Source organism: Ursus maritimus, unplaced genomic scaffold, assembly GCF_017311325.1.
Source record: "Ursus maritimus isolate PB19 unplaced genomic scaffold, ASM1731132v1 scaffold_7, whole genome shotgun sequence".
NCBI lineage: Eukaryota > Metazoa > Chordata > Mammalia > Carnivora > Ursidae > Ursus > Ursus maritimus.
This window is the reverse complement of record NW_024426885.1, coordinates 25184736-25206337: the sequence shown is the minus strand read 5'-3', so window position 1 is coordinate 25206337 and position 21602 is coordinate 25184736. Positions and strand designations below refer to the sequence as shown.

At 52.6% G+C, this 21602-nt stretch overlaps 1 protein-coding gene across 1 annotated transcript; it reads right to left on the bottom strand.

Annotated features, from left to right (window-relative positions):
- Nucleotides 1-9433: 9433 nt before the first annotated feature.
- Nucleotides 9434-15838, bottom strand: CALHM3 (calcium homeostasis modulator 3). The gene is made up of 3 exons (XM_008686590.2): nt 15519-15838; nt 13139-13394; nt 9434-10057 (listed from the first exon to the last, which is right to left on the bottom strand). Exons 1-3 carry the CDS (start codon nt 15803-15805, stop codon nt 9572-9574), a joined length of 1029 nt encoding a protein of 342 aa, XP_008684812.2. The 5' UTR covers nt 15806-15838; the 3' UTR covers nt 9434-9571.
- Nucleotides 15839-21602: the final 5764 nt, after the last annotated feature.

The window sequence follows — 21602 nt, the reverse complement described above, 5'->3', positions numbered from 1 at the left end:
AATGTTGGTGAAGGTGGTGGTGGAGATGGCAGTTAGGGTGGTGGTGATGGTGGTTATGGGGTAGTGTTGGTCATGGTGGTGGGGATGGTGGTGGTGGTAGGGATGGTGGTAGTTATGGGATAATGTTGGTATTGGTGGTGGTGGGAATGGCAGTTAGGGTGGTGGTGGTGATGATGGTGGGGGCATGGCAATGCTGGTGGTGATGCCAGTCACAGTAGGGAGGGCAGTGGTAGTGGTGGTGGTAGTGGAGATAGTGCTAATGCAGGCTGGCATGGTATGAAAAGCCCTGAATTTGGAGTCAGAGGATTGGGATCTGCAAGATTGCCAGATCCCCTCCTGGCTGGCCAGGGAGCTATGCCTGTGAGCATAGTGCAGGTGCTTTTCTCTCCTGTCTGCTGTGTCTCTGTGGGTGTGTCTGTATTTATGGACTGTGGATAACAAATCCTTTCCTGGCTGCACCTCCTACTTCTACTCCCCCAGATCCAAAATTAAAGGGGTGGTGCTGTGGGGTTCATGCCTGGAGCTGTGGCCTCCAGAGTGTCTGGGGAACCAGGCCAGGACCCCTCCATCAGCATATCAAAGTGGGGTAGAGCTTAAAGGGCTCCCTTTGATGTTGTCAGCCCTCCCAGAAAAACAGGTCAGATCCAGCTCCAACCAAATGGGGCCGAAGTAAAGCAAGAGCCTGGATGGGGAGGCTCCATGAGGCCCCCAGATCTGTGTGTCCCTGTGTGTGTCCACGTGTGAGCTTCCAGTGACTTTGGGCCTTTCTCTATCTGTATGTGGGCGAGTGGCCATAGGAGTAAGGCCTTTGTGCTTGTGTGCCTCTGTATGACCGACAAGAACAAGCCCTGCCTGGGGCTTCCCCTGGATTGGGCCCGATGCCAGCCCTCCACATGCATCATCACCTTGTGTAATGCTCATACAATCCTATGGGGTAGGTGTCATTGTCCCCATTTTACAGAACTGGGGACTGAGGCTCAAATTAAGTTACTAGCTAAAGGTTACATGGCTTGTAGGTGGAGGAGTGGGATTTGAATTCAGACTAGGTGGGAGTTAGGGGATGAAAGGGGGGGCAGGGAAGTGTGTTTTCGGCTTTTCTCTTCCAACTGAATCAGGTTCTCCTGCTAGTTTGGATGGAAATGCTAGTGTTTCACAAGTAGGATTTGGTGGGGAAGGATATTGCTCTCCTCAGTCCTCAAGCTTGAGCACCTAGGCTGGTGGCCCCGGAGGAGCCTTTCTGGGGGCTCTTCAGAGGATGCACCCACAGGTGGAGAGCAGGATGAGGGAGATCCAGCCAAGGAGGGGTCTGCCCCCAGACATCTACTGCAGCATCAATGTGCGTCGTAGACAAGGGCTCTGAGCTGCTGGCAGAGCCTAGTGCACGGCCCCAGGTGTGGAGTGGTGGGGTGGGGTGTGCACGAGCCCAGGGGCTTGGGAGGAGTGTGGCTCCAGGGACTGCCTGGAATCTCTGTTTTCTGTAGTGGACGTGGCACCCGAGCTGGCTACCAGCTCGAACCTCTTTTTACTCTATTCCATGCTGCATATAGTCTCTGCCAATTCTAAATTCAACATTATTTTAAAATACTTGATATAAAACAGTTTGATTGGGGAGCACCTGGATGGCTCAGCTGGTTAAGTGTCTGTCTTTAGCTTAGGTCATGATCTCAGGGTCCTGGGATCAAGCCCTGTGTTGGGCTCCCTGCTCAGCAGGGAGTCTGCTTCTCCCTCTACCCTCCCCCCCCCCGCTCTCTCTCACATGCTCTCTCTCATAAATAGATAAAAATCTTTAAAACCCCCCCACCCCACCCTCCAAGAAACCCAGTTTGATTGGATTCTAAACCTACTATTCTCAACGTCACAAGAATTTTATTTACAGTTATTGCAAGTAAATGAGTGTTAGATTCTTTACACACCATTCGAACTCTCGTAAATTTTTGAAAAGATCATCATTAAAGAGCTTTGAGGTAGGAGTTGGGATAAATGGGTGAAGGAGGTCAAAACAAACTTCCAGTTATAAAATAAGTCATGGGGATGTGATGTACAGCATGGCGACTATAGTTAACAATACTGTATCATATATTTGAAAGTTGCTAGGAGAGTAGGTCTTAAAAGTTCTCCGCACAAGAAAAAAAATGTTGTAACTATGTGTGGTGATGGATGTTAACCAGACTTTACCATGGTGACCATTTCGCAAAATATACAGGAATCTAATCATTATGTTGTGCACCTGACACCAACATAACGTTATGTATCACTTATATCTCAATTTAAAAAAAGAGCCTTGAATGGGAACTGCCTGTGGTCATTTCATGCAAAAAATATGATGTTAAAAAGTTGTGCTCACCAAAGCCAGCTCAAATTTCTCATTTTAAGAGGTCTGGGAGATTTCATTAGGATGTTTTACACTCATTCAGTATTTAATAGCTTCCCTAGTACTTTGTACCACAGCTTTCTTACCATAATTATAGAAGATAAGGAAGGTGTAATTTTTTTTCCCCCACCAGGCTCTATATAGATGCCTCCAAATCCCCTCAGTTTGCCCCAGTGTCTTGTACCAATATTATCAGTGCGTTGACCCACTGGGATGGGAAGAAGGTTAGGAACTTCTGCCTCCAAAGGGGGTGGGGCAGGGGCAGGGGCAGGTGCTCTACGGGGGAGAAAGTGGAGGTGTTCTCTTGAGTACCAGCCAAGGACAGAACTGTGTCAGCAACCACAGGAGGGGCACAAGGATGCTTGGGGCTAACTCCTTAGCCATCACCCCTTAACTTGTGTGGTCTCCCTCTGGGGTACCAGCTGCCCTCACTCTGCCCACCCAAATCCATCTCAAGGCCCCGCCCGTTTTCTCTTTGTTTCTTTCACTGAACAGTCAAGAAACCATGTCACAGAGTGGTTAAGAGCAACCTAGCCGATGACTTGGGTTCAAGTCTCAGCCCCACCACATAGCAACCATGGACCTTGGGCAGGTAATTTCACCTCTGGGTGCCAAAGTCTTCTCATCTGTGGAATGGGGAGAATTAAAGAGCTTACCTCTCAGGCTGTTGTGAGGATTCCAGGGGATGCTGCGGGTCGGAGTTGAACACAGCGCCAGGCCCCCTGTGAGCTCTCAGGAAATGACCCTTATAACCTTGGAATGGGAATAATTATCATCTGTGCACTTCAGCTTCAGTAGTGTATTAAAAAAATCTATGTTAGTTTCCCATTAATATAGAAAATCACCCCAAGTTTATTGGCTTAAAACCACACAAGTATATTCTCTCATAGTTAGGGGAGGGGGGAGTCAGGAGTCTGAAAGGGTCACAATGGGTTAAGAATCAAGAGGTTGGCAGACTGTGTTCCAGGGGAGAATCCATTTCCCCGCCTTCTCTGGTTTGGAGAAGAAATACCCACATTACCCATCGCTGTTGTCACGTCTCTGCCTCTGACCCTCCCGCCACCCTCTTTTTATTATTATTATTATTATTATTATTATTATTTAGATTTTATTTATTTGACAGAGACCGCGAACACAAGCAAAGGGAGCAGCAGGCAGAGGGAGGGGAAGAAGCGGGCTCCCCATGGAGCAGGGAGGCCGATGCAGGGCTCGATCCCAGGACCCTGGGATCATGACCTGAGCTGAAGGCAGACGGTTAACTGACTGAGCCACCCAAGTGCCCCTGGCCACCCTCTTCTAAGGACACTGATCACATGGGTAGTCCTGGCTAATCCAGGAGAGTCTCCCCATCTCAAGATATTTACCACAATCACACCTGCAGAGTCCCTTTTGCAGGTAACACACTCACAGGTTCCAGAGACCAGGAGGTGGACTTGGGGGCCCATTACTCTTATCTATAGCGGCAGGGGTCTTCGGTAGAGCAGCTCCGTGTCTTCTGCATCTCTGCCCTGTAGCTCCCAGAGCGTGATGGGGCTGGGGCATAGACAGAAAACAGGACGTCACGACCCTGCTCAAACATTTGGGTGCTTTGGGCGGCAAACTCACCCACAGCTACCACTGTGGGATGAGCACCAGTCCCTTCCCCTCCTGCCTCCGGGAGCTGTCCCCGCACCCATGCCAGTGCTGGTGAGCCCCTCTGGCTTGGAGGAGTTAAGAGTGTCATGAAAAGTAGCATGCAAAGGGGGCCTCTGGAGAGTGGGTGCTGTACCCCTAGGAAAATGCCCGATTTGCGTAGGAGAGCGCGTGTGCGGTGCTGCCGTGGGTAGTGCCCTCGACCCGCAGCTGGGGAAACACCTAGAGAACAGGGCCGTGGAGGAGGCAGGGGCCATCAGTGAGATGTGCTTGTGAAGCAACTCAAGGGCGGTCAGGCTGTGTTATCGGAGGTATGAAGTCTTTACCCAGGAAGGATAAGTGCCACTAGCTTCTGCATCAGCCAAACTGTATTGGAGGTTGTATATTGTGGCAAAAACAAATAGTGCTCATCAAATATTCTATGTGCTACCCTACAATTCCCAGCCCATGTTCGAGGGAGCTTGGGGCCATGTGGGAGAGTTCTGGCATGGCACCCCCAAACTCTTACCACCGTTCCTGCTCTTTTCCTTTCTGTCTCTTGGACCCTGGACACCAAGGTAACAGGTGACTTTGGGCCCCACCCATCCTCGCCCCACTCACCTCTATGTTCCAATGGCTGCTCATAGCACACCCGAGACATTTGGCCCCAGGCAAGCTGGAGGTGCCTCAGTTAGTGTCCCAGCGAATGACAGTTGGAAATTGGTAATAAACACTCCGCTTTCCTCCCTCCTGGGTTAGGAAGACTCCTGCACATGACTCCCAGAGCTGCTCACAGCTGCGGCTGCCTGGCTCCCCACCTTTTGCTGGCTTTCTTCCCTTTCCTACATTAGCCGCCCTCTTCCTTTTTGATGTTTCCTGGGAGAACTTCCACATAAACTACTTGCACTCACTTCCTTGTCTCAGGATCTGGGGAATAAGATGTGTCTTGACGGTGACATCCCAGGATGGAGGGAGTCTCCATCACTTGGGTCCCCAGGTGACCAGAGGAGCCTCCCTCTCTCTCCCTTCCCTGGTTACCTCCTCAGGCTTGGCCTGGGTGAGAAGTACATCTTTGTTGTGTTAGGGCACTGACATTTTGGTTTGAGGTTGACTGCATTTTATTTTTACATCCTGGTCTAACATTGCATTTTAAGCAGGACACTGACAAACAAGAATACCCAGAATTCTAGATACTTCTAATCTGCTATTTCTGCCCATCTCCACCCTAATCCAGGTTCCACCAGCTCTTGCCTCCTCCTGCAGTGCACACTGGCCCCTATCAAGCTGCTCCCAGGCTGCAGACGGTAGGATCCTTTAATAGAGGACATCTGGTTATATGACCACGTTCTTAATTCTCTTCAGTGGTTGAAGTAAAAAAAATCCTTAACAGGCTCTGTATGCACATGTGAGAGCCGGCTCCTGGGGCCACTCTGCTCCCACTATCTACTCTCCTGCTCAGTTGCCCAAACAGGATAAACCCCTCCCCATCTCAGAACCTTTGCATGTGCTGTGAGCCTTCCTGTATCCTTAAGACCTCAGCATAATGGTCCGTCTGTAGAGAAGTTCCTGAACCCTTAGCTTGGACTGTTCTGCTGACACAGGCTTCCATAGCCCCCTGGATGTACTTCCCCTTCCCAGCACTGATGACAATTTGAATTCCTTGTTTTGGAGGGGTGTTTATTTACTATCTCGGGCTCCCATTGGGCCATGAATGTCGAAGGCCCACACCTCTTTGGTTCACTGCCGTGTTCCCAAGGCTAGGCCCGGTGTGGCTGGTTTAGTGGGCGCTCCGTTAATAAGTGCGGAGTGAAGAAACACGTGAGTAAGTGAATAAGGGGAAAAGTGAGCCTTGGATCAAGATAACTTTGAAAGGAGGCAGGAATTCAGACGCAAAGAGGAGATAGTCCCGCCACGCTGGCTCTGGGCTTGCCGACAGGGTTTGAGTCCGTGAGCGGAGTGGGGAGGGCCAAAGAGCACGTTCCTTCTTTATGTGAAGGGCACCTGGGTGGGAGAGGTGGGCAGGTGGGGCTGGTGCCCATTCAAAGCTCATTACCATGGTAACAACCAAGGTCACCTCTGCTCTGCTACCCAGACCATCTCCCATTGCTCTTCTCTAGACCTCCAGGGATACTCTCCCCATCCTACAGGCCTCTCTGCCCTTCCTCTGCAGAGCAGATCAAGCAGAGACAAGGGGAGATCATTTCATTTGGCCTCAAAGAGCTGGGCAGAGCTGGGCTCTCAGCAGAGAACTCCTCTACATTCTATGAGGCCCTGGAAGTGGAAGTGTGTTAGTGTGGACATGATTCCTCTATTCTCATCGTACTTTTTGGGTCCTGGTGCCTTTCTCTAAACAGGGGTGCTGAAGGTCCCTCCCATATCAGTATCCTAAAACAGGGCAGGCTCCAAACCTCCCACGTGTGTTTTATAACCCTGGGTGTGTGTGTGGTGGGGCGATTTATAGGAATCCTACCGAAACCCACCCATCTGCTTCACCAGAACACCTCTCTGGGTGAGCAGTCCCCTGCCCGGGACAGTTACCAAAAACCAGTGATTTCCCCTCAGTCTTCCCACTCCTGGGTCTCCCTGAACTCTGGATTTATTACTCATCCTTCCCCCATCTTGAAATTCACTCGTCCTGGCATTTTTCTGGACTCTTCCTCTGTGATTTTTCCTCTTTCTCTCATATACCTCCCTCTCTTGCTTCTCCAAAGCTCTAAAGGTCTTGGTCCTTCCTCTTCTCACTCAAGCCTCTCTCTCTCTTTCTGGCCCTGCCCGTTTCTGCAGCTTCAAACATCACCGCCATGTCCTTCCTCCTGACCTTGCTCACATGTGCTTGCCTTTCATGTCTAGTTGCCTGCAGGATCAAGCCAAAGTCCTGACCTAAACCCCCAAGACTCCCGCCATCTTCCCCTTCTTGTGCAGAGCGGCCGCTGTCCAGGCAGCTTCTAGTACATTTCTGCCTTGCCCTGTGTCTCCCAGAAGAGAGGCCCTATGTACAGGGCGTGGTCAGGAAGGCTATCACCGAGAGTTGGCTGGGGGGGTCTTTGGGAGCAGGTGGAAGCCTTCCAGCCATGTCCCTCACTCCCTGGTGGGGTGGCAGGCACTGCTCCAGGACTCTCCCTCTCATGGGACGTGAACAAATGGTGGATGGACAATGGCAAAGAGGGTTGGGTTTGAATCCACATCATTTGGGGACTGAAGAGGATAGGGACACATTTGAGGGCTGTCAAGGGCTGAGGATCCAGAAGATGTGTCACTGGATGCAGGGCTCAGGGAGCAACTCTTGGTGGGGCTCACTGGGAGTGGCCTCCTCAGCCCCCAGCCAAGGCCCTTGGCTTTTGCCAGGCTGAACGGCACACCCTTCCATCTGGTTGTGTGCTCACTAGCTCATGTCATATCTCCCAGACTAGACGTGCCATTAAGACAGAACTCTTGTCTGTCTGTCCTACTCTCTGGCACTCTAGGCATTCCATCAATATCTGCTGAATGAATAAATGACACATACGCTGCCCCTTTCCCAAGTCTCTGCCTTTGTTCTTGCTGTTTCCTCCCTGTAGTTGCCCTGCAGCCCCACCCCCATCTCTCTGTCCACTAGTCAAAACCCTCCCCCTCTTTCCAGACCCATTCAAAGGAAGCCTTCCCTGATCCCCCAGCTTGCAGCCATTCTTCTCTATGCTAAATCTCCGTGGCACATGGCTTGCCTCTATCACCTTGCTTATACCTTTTTCTTTGAATTATAATGGTTTCTGTACCCGTCTCTGTCCCTGTATCAGACAGTGAGCTCCATGAGGGCGGGCATATCATCTGTGTATTCTCTCTTCCCTGTTCCCTGGCACGATGCTTTCTGTGCACTAAGTGCTTTGTAAGTGCTCAGTGCAAGAAGGCAGGGATATTGACTGCAGCTGGTGGCTTTTTCCTGGGCCAAATGCTGCTTCCTTGCAGCCCAAAGTGGGGTCTCTGAGCCCCCTTCCCCTGAGCTGAGAGCTCCCCTGTGCTGACTGGGCCATCCCTAGGATCTCTCTCCTTCCTCCCCACCCAATCTCTGCTAACACTTTGGTTAAATCCTGCTCCATTCCAAACATTTGCATGGCCTGACCACAGCACGGTAGGTGGGGGGAGGCTAAGCGGCAAGGATTGTCTGGTCATCTGAGTCTCTTGGCAAGAGCCCAGGAGAGCAGAGATTGTCTGATAGGGAGGGGCTGGGCTCCAGGGGAGCATCCAGGGGCCCCTGCACTGCCCCCCAGGCCTTCAGGACCAGAAAAGCCTGGGGTGAACTCAGGTTTGCCTGTTTGTGGTCACCCTCTGTGCTGATGGAGGCAACGGCAGGATGTGTATGGATGTGTGAGTGAGTGAGTGTGCGTGTGTATGGTGAATGAGTCACCGGGGAGGGGCGGAAGCCCACAGCAGCTCCGAGGCTAGATCTTCCCAACCTTTCCTGTTTGGCTTTGCCAGAGTGGCAGTTCTTCCAGCAAGACTTAACCCTGGTGTTTCAAGGGGTTCCCTTCCTAGCCAGACTCCACACTCACACTCGGCAGAGAGGTTCTTAAACACTGGAACTTAGCAGAGGCGCCTGGGTGGTGCAGTCAGTTAAGCGTTGGTCTCTTGGTTTCAGCTCAGGTTGTGATCTCAGGGTCTGGGATGGAGCCCTGTGTCGGGCTCTGTGCTTAGCACAGAGTCTGCTCGAAGATTCTCTATCTCCCTCTGCCCCTCCCCCTGCTCTCTCCCTCTCTCTCTCTGAAACAAATAAATCAATCTTAAAAAAAAAAAAAGCAACAAAAAAACTATTGGAACTTATCGAATCACCTGGGGTGCTAGTTCAGTGTGGGGGTTGCCTGCCTCGATTTTCAGATCTGGTCCACGCACCACACACCTAGAGCTTGTTAGCGCTTACTCAGAGAAACTTGGTGGAAGCTGCAGGAAATCCAACCAAAGCCCTGAAAACAAATACGCAAACTCTCTAGAGGGCCTACGAGTATAGGAGCTTAGACTTACGTAGCAGCCAGACCTCCTGGGATCAAATTCCAGCTGCTACATGGGTGACCTCGGGCGACTTAACCTCTTTTGGCCTCAGTTGTCTCCTCTAAAATAGGGCTAATAATCATCCTATTTCGTTATATTATCATGAGGATTAAGTGAGTTATATATGTAGAGACCTTAGAGCAATGCCTGGCAGTAGTAAGCACCATTTAAGCATGTTAGGTGTTATTATATTATTATTATTTTAAATTTACAATCTGTACATCTAGGATCCAGAATCCACGGCAGATCTGCTTAGACTCCTGCTGGTTCACAAGTTCGGTATCACCTAGGAACCTGACAGAAATGCCATCCTGGACCCAATCCTAGATGCATGGAATCAGAATCCGCATTGAACAAGAGCTCGGGTGAACAGCAAGCACCCTAAAGTTTGCAAAGCACTGCTTTAGAGCACGCCGGAGGCCACACCCTGAAAGTGGGCCAGAGACTGGGCTATTTTGAGGAAGAAGGCCAGCAAGAGTGAGGTTGCCCTGCCTCGGGATCCCCACAGCCTGGAAAGCCCCTAGGCCGTTGTCAGCACGAGCATTTCATGTGGGGATACCGCTGGGGTCCCTACACGTCAGTGTGCTGGGACAGCCTGGCGCCTGGGGCCACCGTAGGAGCGCGGTGGTTGAGGCCACCCTCCCGGAGCCCCGGCGATGCCACGAGGTCGAGTGGTGGTTTGCTGGAGTACCATGTGCTCAGGAGCCGGTCCACCTGCTCCCGGCTGGAAACGGCCCGCAGGTGGGCCTTCCTGCTTCCGTCCCCGTCCAGGCCGTCGGGCCCCTCGAGTGGCTCGGGGCTCCCGCCCGCAGTGTCCCGGCGCAGCCCCCGCGCCCGCATCTCGCTCTGCATGCTGGCGAAGAAGTGCAGCACGCAGCGGTGCGCGAAGTCCCGCGCATGCTCACAGCACGTCTCGTCGAAGAGCTTCTGCTCCAGGTCCACGTAGTTGCTCCAGTATCTGCGCTGCAGGAAGACTGTTTGGTCGAAGCAAGGCCTCAGGCAGCGGGCCAGGAAGGCCACGACGATCAGTAGCAGGGTGATGCTCCAGCCGATGGCCTGGAGGGGGGGCACCAGGTTGGGTATGGGTAAGGTCGGCGGCTACACAGGATGGCAAGGGTGTCCCAAAGTCTCTCCCTTTACTTATCCCTCCCCCCTCTCCCCAAATCCATGTTCCCATTTAGTCATCCATCCTACCAACCACCTCCACCCATCCTCGCTTGCATTCAGTCTCATCCTTGCACCCATCCATCTGTCCAACTATTTCTCCACCCATCCATCCAGCCATCTGTCCTCTCACCTGACTACGTATCTATCAGCATCCCATCCAGCCATCCTCGTGGCGGACCTGCCGACCGTCCACCATACATCCTCCTACCCGTCCATTCCTGTTCCCATACTCTCATCCTTTCTTCCATTTATCTGTCCACCCACCCGCCCACTGTTCATCCTCCCAACCTTCCTCTTGAAGGAAACCAGAGTATGTCACCCTGAAATAGGCCTCTTTGACATCAAAATCACCTTGAATGGAAGACAAGAAGCAGCAATCATAGGAATAGCTCTCTTTACCCTCCCCCTTTGTGCCTAAAGGCAGGAAATACATTCTCCTTTTACTGGGAGACAACTCTTATGAGCCCAGAGATAGCACCAGAGGAATCTGCTAAAAAACCTGACTCCATAAGTGTCCGGTCATTTATTGACCTCCCACAGTTCCCGCCTTTGGAGACTAACACTGCTCTCCTTTGTCCTGCCATTGCTCTACGAAGGTATTGTTCTTTTTGAAGTTGGCAGATAAGCTGCAGTTCTAAGTCGCCACTTTGAATTACTCTTTCTTTGTTTTAGGTTTCTCCCACACAGTGTGTACTATGCACAGTGAGAAGCTGTTTTTCTCCTGTTAATCTTTTTGTTTGAGTCTCAGCTGAAAACCTAACATGGGTGGAGGCAAAGTTTTGCCTCACTTACACTCCACCCACCCATCATCAATCCATCCATCCACCCATCCACCCATCCACCCATCATTCAACCACCTACCCACCCATCATCCATCCATCCATCCATCCACCCATCCACCCATCATTCAACCACCTACCCACCCATCATCCATCCATCCATCCATCCACCCATCCACCCATCATTCAACCACCTACCCACCCATCATCCATCCATCCATCCATCCCCCCATCCACCCATCATTCACCCACCTACCCACCCATCATCCATCCATCCATCCATCCCCCCATCCACCCATCATTCACCCACCTACCCACCCATCATCCATCCATCCATCCATCCCCCCATCCACCCATCATTCACCCACCTACCCACCCATCATCCATCCGTCCATCCATCCACCCATCCACCCATCATTCAACCACCTACCCACCCATCATCCATCCGTCCATCCATCCACCCATCCACCCATCATTCAACCACCTACCCACCCATCATCCATCCGTCCATCCATCCACCCATCCATCATGCATCATCCTGTCACTTTTTCTATCTTCACATGTGCTCATGCATCCCATCTATGAAGCCACCCACCTATATTTTGGGAGAGGCACTGGGGACTCATAGAAGTCACACTTCAGTGGAGGAAACAATGAAATTGGTGATAGACTGGCTGAATGCCATGTTGGAGGATATATACGGGATCATGGGAATACAGAGGAGGACACCCAACCTGAATTTGAGGGCTCAGGGAACAGTGAGGTGGATGCCGAGCCCTGAAGGATGGGTAATAGTTATATAGGATATAAACAGGGAACAGTGTTCCAGGCCAAGCGTAGGGAAAGACTTGAAGAGTTCCCTGAGTCTGGAGCCCACACCTGCCTGCACCTCTCCCTCCTCTCTGCCCACCCAAAGCTTTAGTCTCTCCAAGGCCGTGCTTGAGACCAGAGCAACTGTGTGCTCCTAGGGCAGAGAAATCACTCCTCTAAGCCCCAAAGACATATTCAAACCTTATCATTTGTAGATGTGGTTTACAAAGCTCTCTCATTTGGCCTCTCTCAGGATCCCCCCTTCCCCCTACCAATTGAAAATCGTTGTGTGAGTGTTTTACACATGTGATTGATAACCTCCATCTGAGTCAGGACTCAAACCCTGGTGTGACTGAAGATTCTACACTCCTTCCAGTGACTGAGCGAGAGCCCAGAGAGTTTAAGCCTGCAGGGCCCATCCACATGGAGGAGACCAAACCTCCCTTGATTTTGTAGGAGAGGCCGAGACCCAGAGGGGGAGTAACGTAGTCAAGGCAGAGTCTGACCCAGAATCAAACTTGTCCTGAACACTGGTCCTCTCTCCATCATGCACGGGCCTACATTTACCACGAGTTTGTCTTGGCTCCCACAAAAGGCTGAATTGTGTTTTTATTCCCTGTCGTCCCAGCAATGCTCTTCATGTGGTAGGTTGGTATAAATACTTTTGGGGGGACTCAACCCCAACTGGGGCTCTGGGAGGAATCTGGAGTCTGGCCTGGGGGTGGGGCTGCAGTGTGCCCCCAGGGTGATGGAGGGGTGCCGGTGTGGGGAGGGAGCCAGGGGCCTGGGGAGGACCTGCATTGCAGGGAGGTGGTTCAGAGGGCTTGGAGTGATGACACTTCAGATCCCTGCCCTGCCTCTTAGGAGCTGTGCAACTTGGGCCTGTGAACTAAACTCTCAGAACCTCAGTTTCCTTATCTGCAAAATGGGATGATAATGATTGCACCCACCTCATAGGGTTGTTCTGAGAATAAATGAAGTAATGCATATGAAATACTTAACACAGTGCCTGACACATAAGTGCTCAATAAATGGTAATGAGTATTATTTCTGAGAGGTGGGGGGGGCAGGGCAGAGCCGTATATCTCCAGTGCTTTTGTCATCTAGCTTCTGGGGATGGAACTAGCTGAGTGCTGGAGGATATGGGCACCTGGTCTCTGCCCTGGGGTGAGTTAGTGTTGAAGGCAAAGTGTCCACTTCTCAAGGCCCACCAGTGTCCCGTATGTGGAGCATGCGCCGAGCCTTCCAGGGACGACCTGCTCCTTGCTTGTGTTTCCAGCAGTGGGGAGGGGCCCCAGGAAACCATTTGTACCTCCTTCCCCACGCCCCTCAGAACCAGTGCAGGAGATTTTCCAGGGCTGAGAGAGAACTACCGAATTACCTGTGACAGGCACCGTAGGTAGCGGGACACTGCCTTTCTAGCGGGGCTGTCCCTCACCAGCTCATCCTCCTTGCAGGGCACCTTGGCCAGGAAGAGCTGCACCTGGCTGGGGGTCATGTTGGCAAAGTCCAGAAACTTTTCGGGGTCCACGGAGCTGCTGAAGGCACACACGAAGCACTTGCCGTCAAGGAGGGCCAGGAGGATCCAGACGAGGGGGGCGGCCAGTGCTCTCTGCAGCACAGAGGAGCACATATACCTAGGGACAGAGGAAGGGTGGGGTCACGAAGGGCAGCTGGGACTCAGCTGCAGCAGGAAGGCTACAGGAGAGATGCCAGGACGGACTTCCCAGGAAGTCTAGGAGATATGCGGTGCGGCTCCCTCTGCAGAGGTCCCAGCGGCAGAGGGCAGGGAGGCCGGAGGGCTTGGGCCCCAGGAGGTCAGGAAAGTCCTGACTGGCATCCCAGGACCGGAACACTGGGGGGGCGGGTATGCCTCCCACTCGAGGCCTTGGCGCAGATTCTGCTGGTGTCCTGCCCGTGCCACAGGCCCTCAGATCTTGGGTGACTGGTTCCATTCATGCGGCGCACTGAGGGCCTCTGACCTCAACAGCCTGCGTGGCTCTGCCTGAGGGCTTTGGAGGAGTCTCCGCTCCCGGAGGGCGACACTAGAAGCCAGGAGAGCTAACGACCCCGATCAGCCTTCCACCCACAGGGACCCCAGCTTCCTAGACTCTCAGTGGGACAATTCTGAGGTGTGTTCTACCCAGAGCCGCTTAGGGGAAGCCTGAACTAAGATAGCCCTGCCCCGTAACCTTTCCAGACGCGGTGCCTCAAACACCTCCCTCCAGGTCCGGAAGCCCAGCCTCTCACCGTCCCCAGGGGCCTCTCCTGCCCTCTGGCCTTCTGGAGGTTGGGTGCTGGTCACAGGACAGGAGCCCCGTGGAGCTGTACTCACTGGGCCCCAGAGGAAAAGGCCAAGGGTCCAGCCAGTGCGTGTGACCCTCGCTGCGAGGCCGAATCACAGGGAGCACGGCAGGAAGTGGAGGCGGCCGAGCACCGCACACAGATGGTGTTTCTGACTTGGACTGCGTGCGAAACGTAACGTGGTGTGTGCCAGGGTGTGTGTATGGGGTCATGGCCCACCCAGCCGTGAGTTACAAACACGTCGTGGATTGGGGTGGCTCGGTGTTCTCTAGGGGCGTTGTGGTTAGAAGGTGGGACCGAGGACTCGCTGTGAGCTTACATTACGTGCCCTGGAGAACACCGTGATTGTCCACACCGAGGAACAGGGGAGAGGGGGGATCGTAAGCAGGCTGAAATCCAGCAAGCCCCTGCTGCCACTGCCCACAGATCTGGGACACTTAGACCTTTCGTCTAAACACGAAGGGCAGGGGCGCCTGGGTGGCACAGCGGTTAAACGTCTGCCTTCGGCTCAGGGCATGATCCCGGCGTTACGGGATCGAGCCCCACATCATGCTCTTCCACTATGGGCCTGCTTCTTACTCTCCCACTCCCCCTGCTTGTGTTCCCTCTCTCGCTGGCTGTCTCTCTCTGTTGAATAAATAAATAAAATCTTTAAAAAAATAAAAAAAATAAACACGAAGGGCAGCGGTGCCCGCTCGGACTGGAAGTCCACCTGTGCTTGAATCTGAGCCATGCCTCTTCCTCGCTGTGGGAGCTCAGTCGGGTTGCTTACGCTCTCTGCCTCAGGTGCCTCGACCTTAAAAATGGGTCCACTGCTGGAGCAGACCCAGGCCGAGGTAAGAATTGAGAGGCCGTGCACACAGAGCACTCGGTACAGAGCTTGGCTCCGAGCTGGTGCTCGGCGTTGGCCAGGGAGCATCACGAATGCTAAACTCTGTACGCTGATTCTGCTACAGCGCACCAGGCGGTGAGAGGCTCTGAGGACCCATCGGTACAGCAGGTGAGGTCCCTGGCCCCCGGGGAGCGTACGGGACAGGGAACGCAGCCTGGAGGCCCGTTGTGCCTCCTACTGCCTGTGCGAGCCGCCTGTGCTTGTCGTGGGATCGCTCTGCACGTACGTGCTGAGTTCTAATTCCTGGCCAGCCATCAGACGTGACCTGGGCAAAACTTGGGAATCCTATATTATCCACGGGTCTCCAGCACTGGCCACCGAAGGGTGACAGATGACAGGAACAGAAATGTCTGTTTCCAGAATGGAAAGTGGCCAAGGAGTTTGTGAGCTGATGTTGCCCCAGTTGGGGAAAGGAGGGGGCACATGTGATAGTGCCCAAGGGGGTTGGGGGGGAATCCCTGCCGATACCCATGAGGATCACCGGGCTTGGGGAGTCACCTGGCAGTGTCTGCGGGGGGGGGGCCCTGACCGTGCCCACTGGTAGCTGGGTGGTGTGGGACCGCACCTGATGACGCCAGGGTCCTTCCTCCGCTGCCCCGCGGGCCGGCGCCACTCCTCCACCATGACCACGGACTGCCGGTTGGCAAGGAGGCCACAGAGGAAGAGGGCGAGTGGGGGCGTGAGCAGCAGGCCCAGGCCGTAGAGGGCATTGTAGCGCGCCAGGCAGGGGCAGTTGAAGTCGAAGGAGGAGTACAGCTTGACCGTGACTGCGGCCAGGAGCAAGCAGATGCCGTTCATCACCGACTCCGAGCTGGACTGGAAGTGCTGGAAGAGCGTGCGGAACTTTTCCATGGCCCCGGCCTGGCGGGGGTGGGCAGCCGTGGGTCCGGGGGAGCACAGAGGCTTCGGCCACCTTCCCGGCCAAATCCAGATCACTCGGGGGCAAGCCTGGGGTGCACGGGAGGGTCTTGTCTTCCAAGGGCCTGAGGGGACAAGGGAGGGGCGATGGTCAGCCCCCAGCCCAGCCTTCTGGGGCCCAGCCAAGGACGTAGAGCAGAGGCAGACTCCTTTGCAAAGGCTCCCCTGCTCAGCCTTGACTGTCCGCCAGTGCCACTCGCCTCCTTTCTGGAAGAAAGAGTCACTGCTCTGTGACCCGCCAGCCCATAGCAGCTCTAGGCAAATATCCCCTGCCCTGTCACTCCACCCTCCCCAGCCCATTCCTTCCTCTCTTCAGGGGTTGGATACTGAGGCCTGACAGCTGCTGGCACTTCTTGTGGGGGACAGGCAAATTTTGGGTGTGGTAAGGCAATGATGCTGATGGGGCCAATTGTATTTTCTGGTCTTGGTCAAAAACACGATTTGACCGAGCTGAGCTCAGGGAGATTTCGTGTCAACTTTCATGCTGGGAGGACCCAGGGGGCACCTCCCCCTGCCTGAAGGCTGCCTGGAAGAGAAGACCCTTGAGAAGAGTCTAAATGATGTTTCGGTGTTTGCTGGGTGAGGGGTTGTGGAAGGGGAAGGCCTTCCCTGCAGAGGGCACTGCAGGGGCAAAGGCAAGGAGGTGAGAAGCAGCCTGGGGTGGGCCAGGAGTTCTGGGTTGCTGGAATGTAGTATCAGACAGGGGGTGTCGTGAGAGGGGGCTGGAGGGGTCAGTGGGTGCCTGCAACCTTCCTCTCCGTTTTATTCCCGTGTCCCCAGGTCTGGCCACTGACTAGGCCAGGTCTCTCTAAAGTACGGCTTCCCTCACGTCACTTGTCTGCCTGGGCGTGAACAGGGGTCCCTCAGCTTCCTAAGCTTGGCACTCAAGGCCCTCCTAAATGTACCCAGACACGCCCTGCTACCTCCACACCTTGGCTGACACCACCCTCCCCCCCGACAGCCTTGCCCCTTCCTCCCTCCTGCACTGCACTTCACGAGGCAGCTCAAATGCAGGCCTGTCACCAAGGCCCCCTGGTGACCTCAGCTCCGGTGGAGCCTCTACCTCCCCTTTGGCCCCTGAAAGGCTGCGTCAGCCTGTTATTCATCCTCCTCGGGGCGGGAGGTGGATCTTCCAATGAGGGCAGGGATCTGGCCTGCGACTCTGCTCTCTGTAGCGCCTAGCATGGCGCTGAGTGCACAGCAAGTGACAACAAACGTTTGTTCTCTGGGATGTTGAAGCCCAGACCCCTTTATTTCGTCTCCAGCTCGGTCCTCTCTGCAGACCACTTGGCCTGCACCTGCCTCCCTGTTTGCTTCTAGAAAGCCAATGAGTGGAATATAGGTCTTGCCCTAATTTCTATCTGTCTCTCTCCCTTTCTCTCTCTGTCTCTCATTCTGTCTCTGTCTCTCTGACTACGTGTGTGTGTGTGTGTGTGTGTGTGTGTGTGTGTGTGTGTGATTGTATCCCTCTGTGTGTGTTCCTGGGTCTTTCTGGGGGTCTTTCTGTCTCCACCCCTGTCTCTTTATTTGCTGTTGTGTTGCTGTCTCTTTATTTCTATCTTTCCCCTCTCCTCGCCTGCTGTCCACCCTTAGCACCCCTGTCTTACGGGCCCCCACTTCTGACATTGGCTGCCTGGCTTGGGGAGAGGAGTGAGGCTGCCACAGAAGCCCAGGGGTCTGTCCCTGGGAATCATGGGTCAGTGGGTCTTGGGCCTGGAGCTTGGGCTGGGGGTGGGTGAGGTGGCCAGACCCCAGCTACTCACCATCTCTCTGGCTCCCTCGCTCGGCCCAGGATAGGTAAAACCTCAGGGACTGCGACGGCCCTGATCCCACTGACCCCTGCTCTGTCCAGCCTGGAGCAGTGGTCACTCTGGGCTCCGAGTGATGGCCTCAGTCAAGTTCGTGCATCAGCCCTGGTGTCCTTTCCTCAGACCCGGGGTCCTCGCGGCCATGAATGCCACTTCACACCGACCCTGTAGGGCGCACGAGGTGAGCATTCTCCCGTATCCTCCCCATCCTCAGAGATCCAGTCCAACTCTCCCATGCCCATGGAGCGCGCCCGGACTCCTGCGGCTGCACTGACCGGCCTCGTTTCTCTATTCCCAAGTAACTTTGAGAAAAATCTCCAGTTTTTCTGACTAATCACAGCAGTATGAAACCTTTAAAAATAGAGAACACAAAGGTGTCCCCATCACTGCAACCCCAGGGGGTCTCCCTGCCCCTGCCTCGGTGGGCGTCCCTCCAGACCCTCGCGGACCCAAGCCCGCCCGCCGGCCTGCCCGGTACTCCCTGGGAGAACCGTCACCCACGGTGAATTCGCCACTGGGGGCGCTAGTCACACGGCCACAGCGGGCTGGCCCGGAGGGGCCGCTCAGGCCGCAGCTGTGAGGCGCGTCTGTTGCTTCTCTTGACACTTGTCACCGGGGTCTGCCGTTTGTCTTGGTTTCAGCTTTCTGAAGGACAACAGCCCAGCTGTTTGAGGGACCCCTGGGCCTGCAAAATTAATTCTGTGTGGGTCACTTAGCCTGTATTTTAAGTCACACCATCCCAATGATGTCCTGCAAATTTCAAAACTATTTGTGCCGTCTACACCTATAATGAGGTAGGCAGGCAGACAGACAGACAGACAGACAGAAACCGGGGTCTTATTTATTATTTGTATTTTACATGCATGTAAAATACGGGAGGGCCGTCCCGGGCATGCAAGTGTGACCCTGAGTGAGAAACTCTTCTAGCCTGATTCAGTCTCCTAATGTCGCTGAGAACCACCACCACCACCACGTTCTTCAGATGGGTGTGGGTCTCAGAGAGGGTGGACGTCTGTCGGAGGTCGCACAGCCTGGTGAGGACAGAGCCAGGAAGACGGGAATCTTCCTTCTGTGCCTTCCAGGCCCTACTCACCTGCTGGGTGGCTGACCCTAAGAGCTCCTAGTCCCTGATAACCTAGAACAATCTATCTGGAAGAATACTGCGGGAAACTGGGACAAGTTCTCTCCCAGGTTATCGTGTTCACAGCCCCAACCTGAGAGGTGAGACCAAGCTCCCCGGTCAGCCCACCACAACTTGTGGGCGTAGCTTTACGTTTAAAAAATCCTGTATTTTCTTTTTTTTTTTAATCTTTTTTTTTTTTTAAGATTTTATTTATTCGTCAGAGAGAGAGAGCACAAGCAGGGGGAGTGGCTGGCAGAGGGAGAAGTGGGCTCCCCACTGAGCAGGGAGCCCCATTCGGGACTCCATCCCAGCACTGTGGGATCATGACCTGAGCCGCAGGCAGACACTTAGCCTACTGAGCCACCCAGGCTTCCCCCCAAATTCTGTATTTTCTAAATATCGACTTTTATACTAATGATTTTAGAAATTTCCCAATAAAATCATCAACTATTTCTATTGGAAAAACTCTCAGGGGTTATGGAACAAGGTAAAAGGGGAGGAGGATGACATTTTGTTGCCAGGAGCCCGGGCCTGCTGAACCAGGAGGGGCAGCAACAGAGCACAGAATCGGAGAGGGATTGACTTTACTCCCGTGCGTGGGAGGGTATTAAACAGCACACCTGCTGCATGATAATACCTTAATGCAGCCTTTCTTAATTAAACCCCTACCCCACTCCAGGGGTCTGTGGCCATGTTCTTCTGGGTCTTTTCATTCCGGGGAAGTTTTTTTTCAATTCCCATTTTCGTTTTAAATGGTGACTTAAATCTTTTTAGCGGTTTGTAACATGGGTTAACGGTTAACCTGTAATCCGAAGATCTGTATAGAACAAATCTTTGGCTTCCCTTTTTTTCTCCCCCTTAGGGTCTTGCAGATATATCTTGTGTGTCTTCCAGATTTTTTTTTCCTTTAACAGGAATCTGGGTATTATTTGAGAAAGCTTGGCTTTACCACTCTTGGAGTTCCTGTGATTGAGGGGTTCTTTAGGTCCTGGTGCTCCTACTGGAGAAACTCAGCGTATCTGGGGTGTTGAGTGTGAGTGTGTGTGAGCGTGTGCGTGCCCGTGTGTCAGGCTGTATATGTACTTGCAGGTGCATGTGTGTATACACACGTGTGTGTGGTATGGATGTGCAGAGTGTGTGTATAAGTATGTGTAAGTGTGTGTCTTCAGAAATACAAGCATGGCTCTGCTTCTTCTTTGTGCAGTGAGTACACTCTCCCCTGAGGTTTCTCTTTCTCTTTCTCCTTCAAAAGGAAGACATTGGAAGCGTGTCCCCTTGTCGCTCAGGACAGGAAGACTATAGTTCCGTCGTGTCTAGCAGAGCAGTGGTGCCCTTTCCGGGGCACTTTCTGAGAGTTCACCTGCTCTTCCGTTCTGATGACAGAGAGCCCTGCTCTCATCACCAATCCTGGTGATGACCTTCTGGTTGGTCTCTGGCACACCTGGGGGAAGTCAACGTGGTACTTACGTGGGCTCTGCTCCGGTGACTCCATGGAGCCACGTGGCCCTTCAAGGACTGGAAAGAGGATGAAAATGAAGGGGAGGGGGTGAGTCTGACAAATGGCACAGGAACAACTAGCTAACCATCTGAGAAAAATCTTCAACCGGATTCCTATCTCATTCTTCGTTCCCAAAAATCCATTCCAAATGGCTCCAAGACTTCAACGTAGAAACTATAATCCCAACAATTGTACAAGAAAAGATAGTGGGTGTATTCATGATCAGGGGCTAGGCAAGGCCTTGGTGAACACAGCACAGACGGCAGCCGCTCTGAAGGAGAAGACAGTTAACGGAGGCTCCAGCTCCTGTGGGCAAAATACCGATAAACAGAGTAAAAATATCAAACTGAGAAAAGGCATTTGACACACAAAAGCCTATGTTCCTTAATTTGCAGAGGGATCCCATAAATCAATAAAAGAGGTGAACAATCCTATGGGAAAATTGGCAAAGGACATTGATGGGCTATTCACAGAAAAACAAGGGGCCAAAAACCCTGCAAAGATTCTAATTCTTACCTATAATTAAATACACTCTAAACAACCAGGTGCCTCTTTAAACTTACCACATTGTTGGAAACTAAAGGGTTGTTAATATCCGATGTCGATGAGGACTTCGGGAAACAGCTGCTTTCATAAACTGATGGTTATAATACAAATTTGTAGGGATTTTCTAGGACAATTTGGCAATATAGCTAAAGCAAAAATTTAAATACACATGCCCTTTGACGTGACAAGGACACAGGTCTGAATTTGCCCTGTGCATAGATTTGCCTGGAAGCAGCCAAGATAAAGGAACATGATACTCCTCATAGCTTTGTTTGAATGGTGATAAAACTGAAAACAACCAAAATTTCATTAAATAAATTATGTCACAGCTATAAAATGAGATTTACAGAACTATTAAAAGAACAAAGCAAATCTATGTGTGCTCCTATGAAAAGATCTTTAATAGATCTTTGGGTAGGTTAAAAAAAAGCGCAGGTTAGTGTATTGTGCATAGTATCATCCCTTCTAAGTAAAAATGATATAAATATGTAAAAATTTTGGTATTGTGTACACTTTTTGCTGGGAGGATACACAAGAGATATGGACAGTTATTGGGTGGTTGGGGAGAGGGGACTTTTATTTTCTTTCCATTTTATACCTTTCTGTGTTGTTGACTTTTTTTTTTTTTTAGAGGTGGGAGGACAGAGGGAGAGGGATAGAATCTTAAGCAGGCTCCACGCCCAGGACAGAGCCCGACACACGGCATTATCTCAGGACCCCGAGATCATGACCTGAGCCAAAATCAAGAGTCATACG

Coding starts and splice junctions, on each gene's coding strand:
- CALHM3 (XM_008686590.2), bottom strand. CDS start 15,805: ATGGAAAAGTTCCGCACGCTCTTCCAGCACTTCCAGTCCAGCTCGGAG. Junction 13,395..15,518: donor AAGGACCCTGGCGTCATCAG/GTGCGGTCCCAC, acceptor CTCTGTCCCTAG/GTATATGTGCTCCTCTGTGC. Junction 10,058..13,138: donor ACCTACGGTGCCTGTCACAG/GTAATTCGGTAG, acceptor CCCCCCCTCCAG/GCCATCGGCTGGAGCATCAC.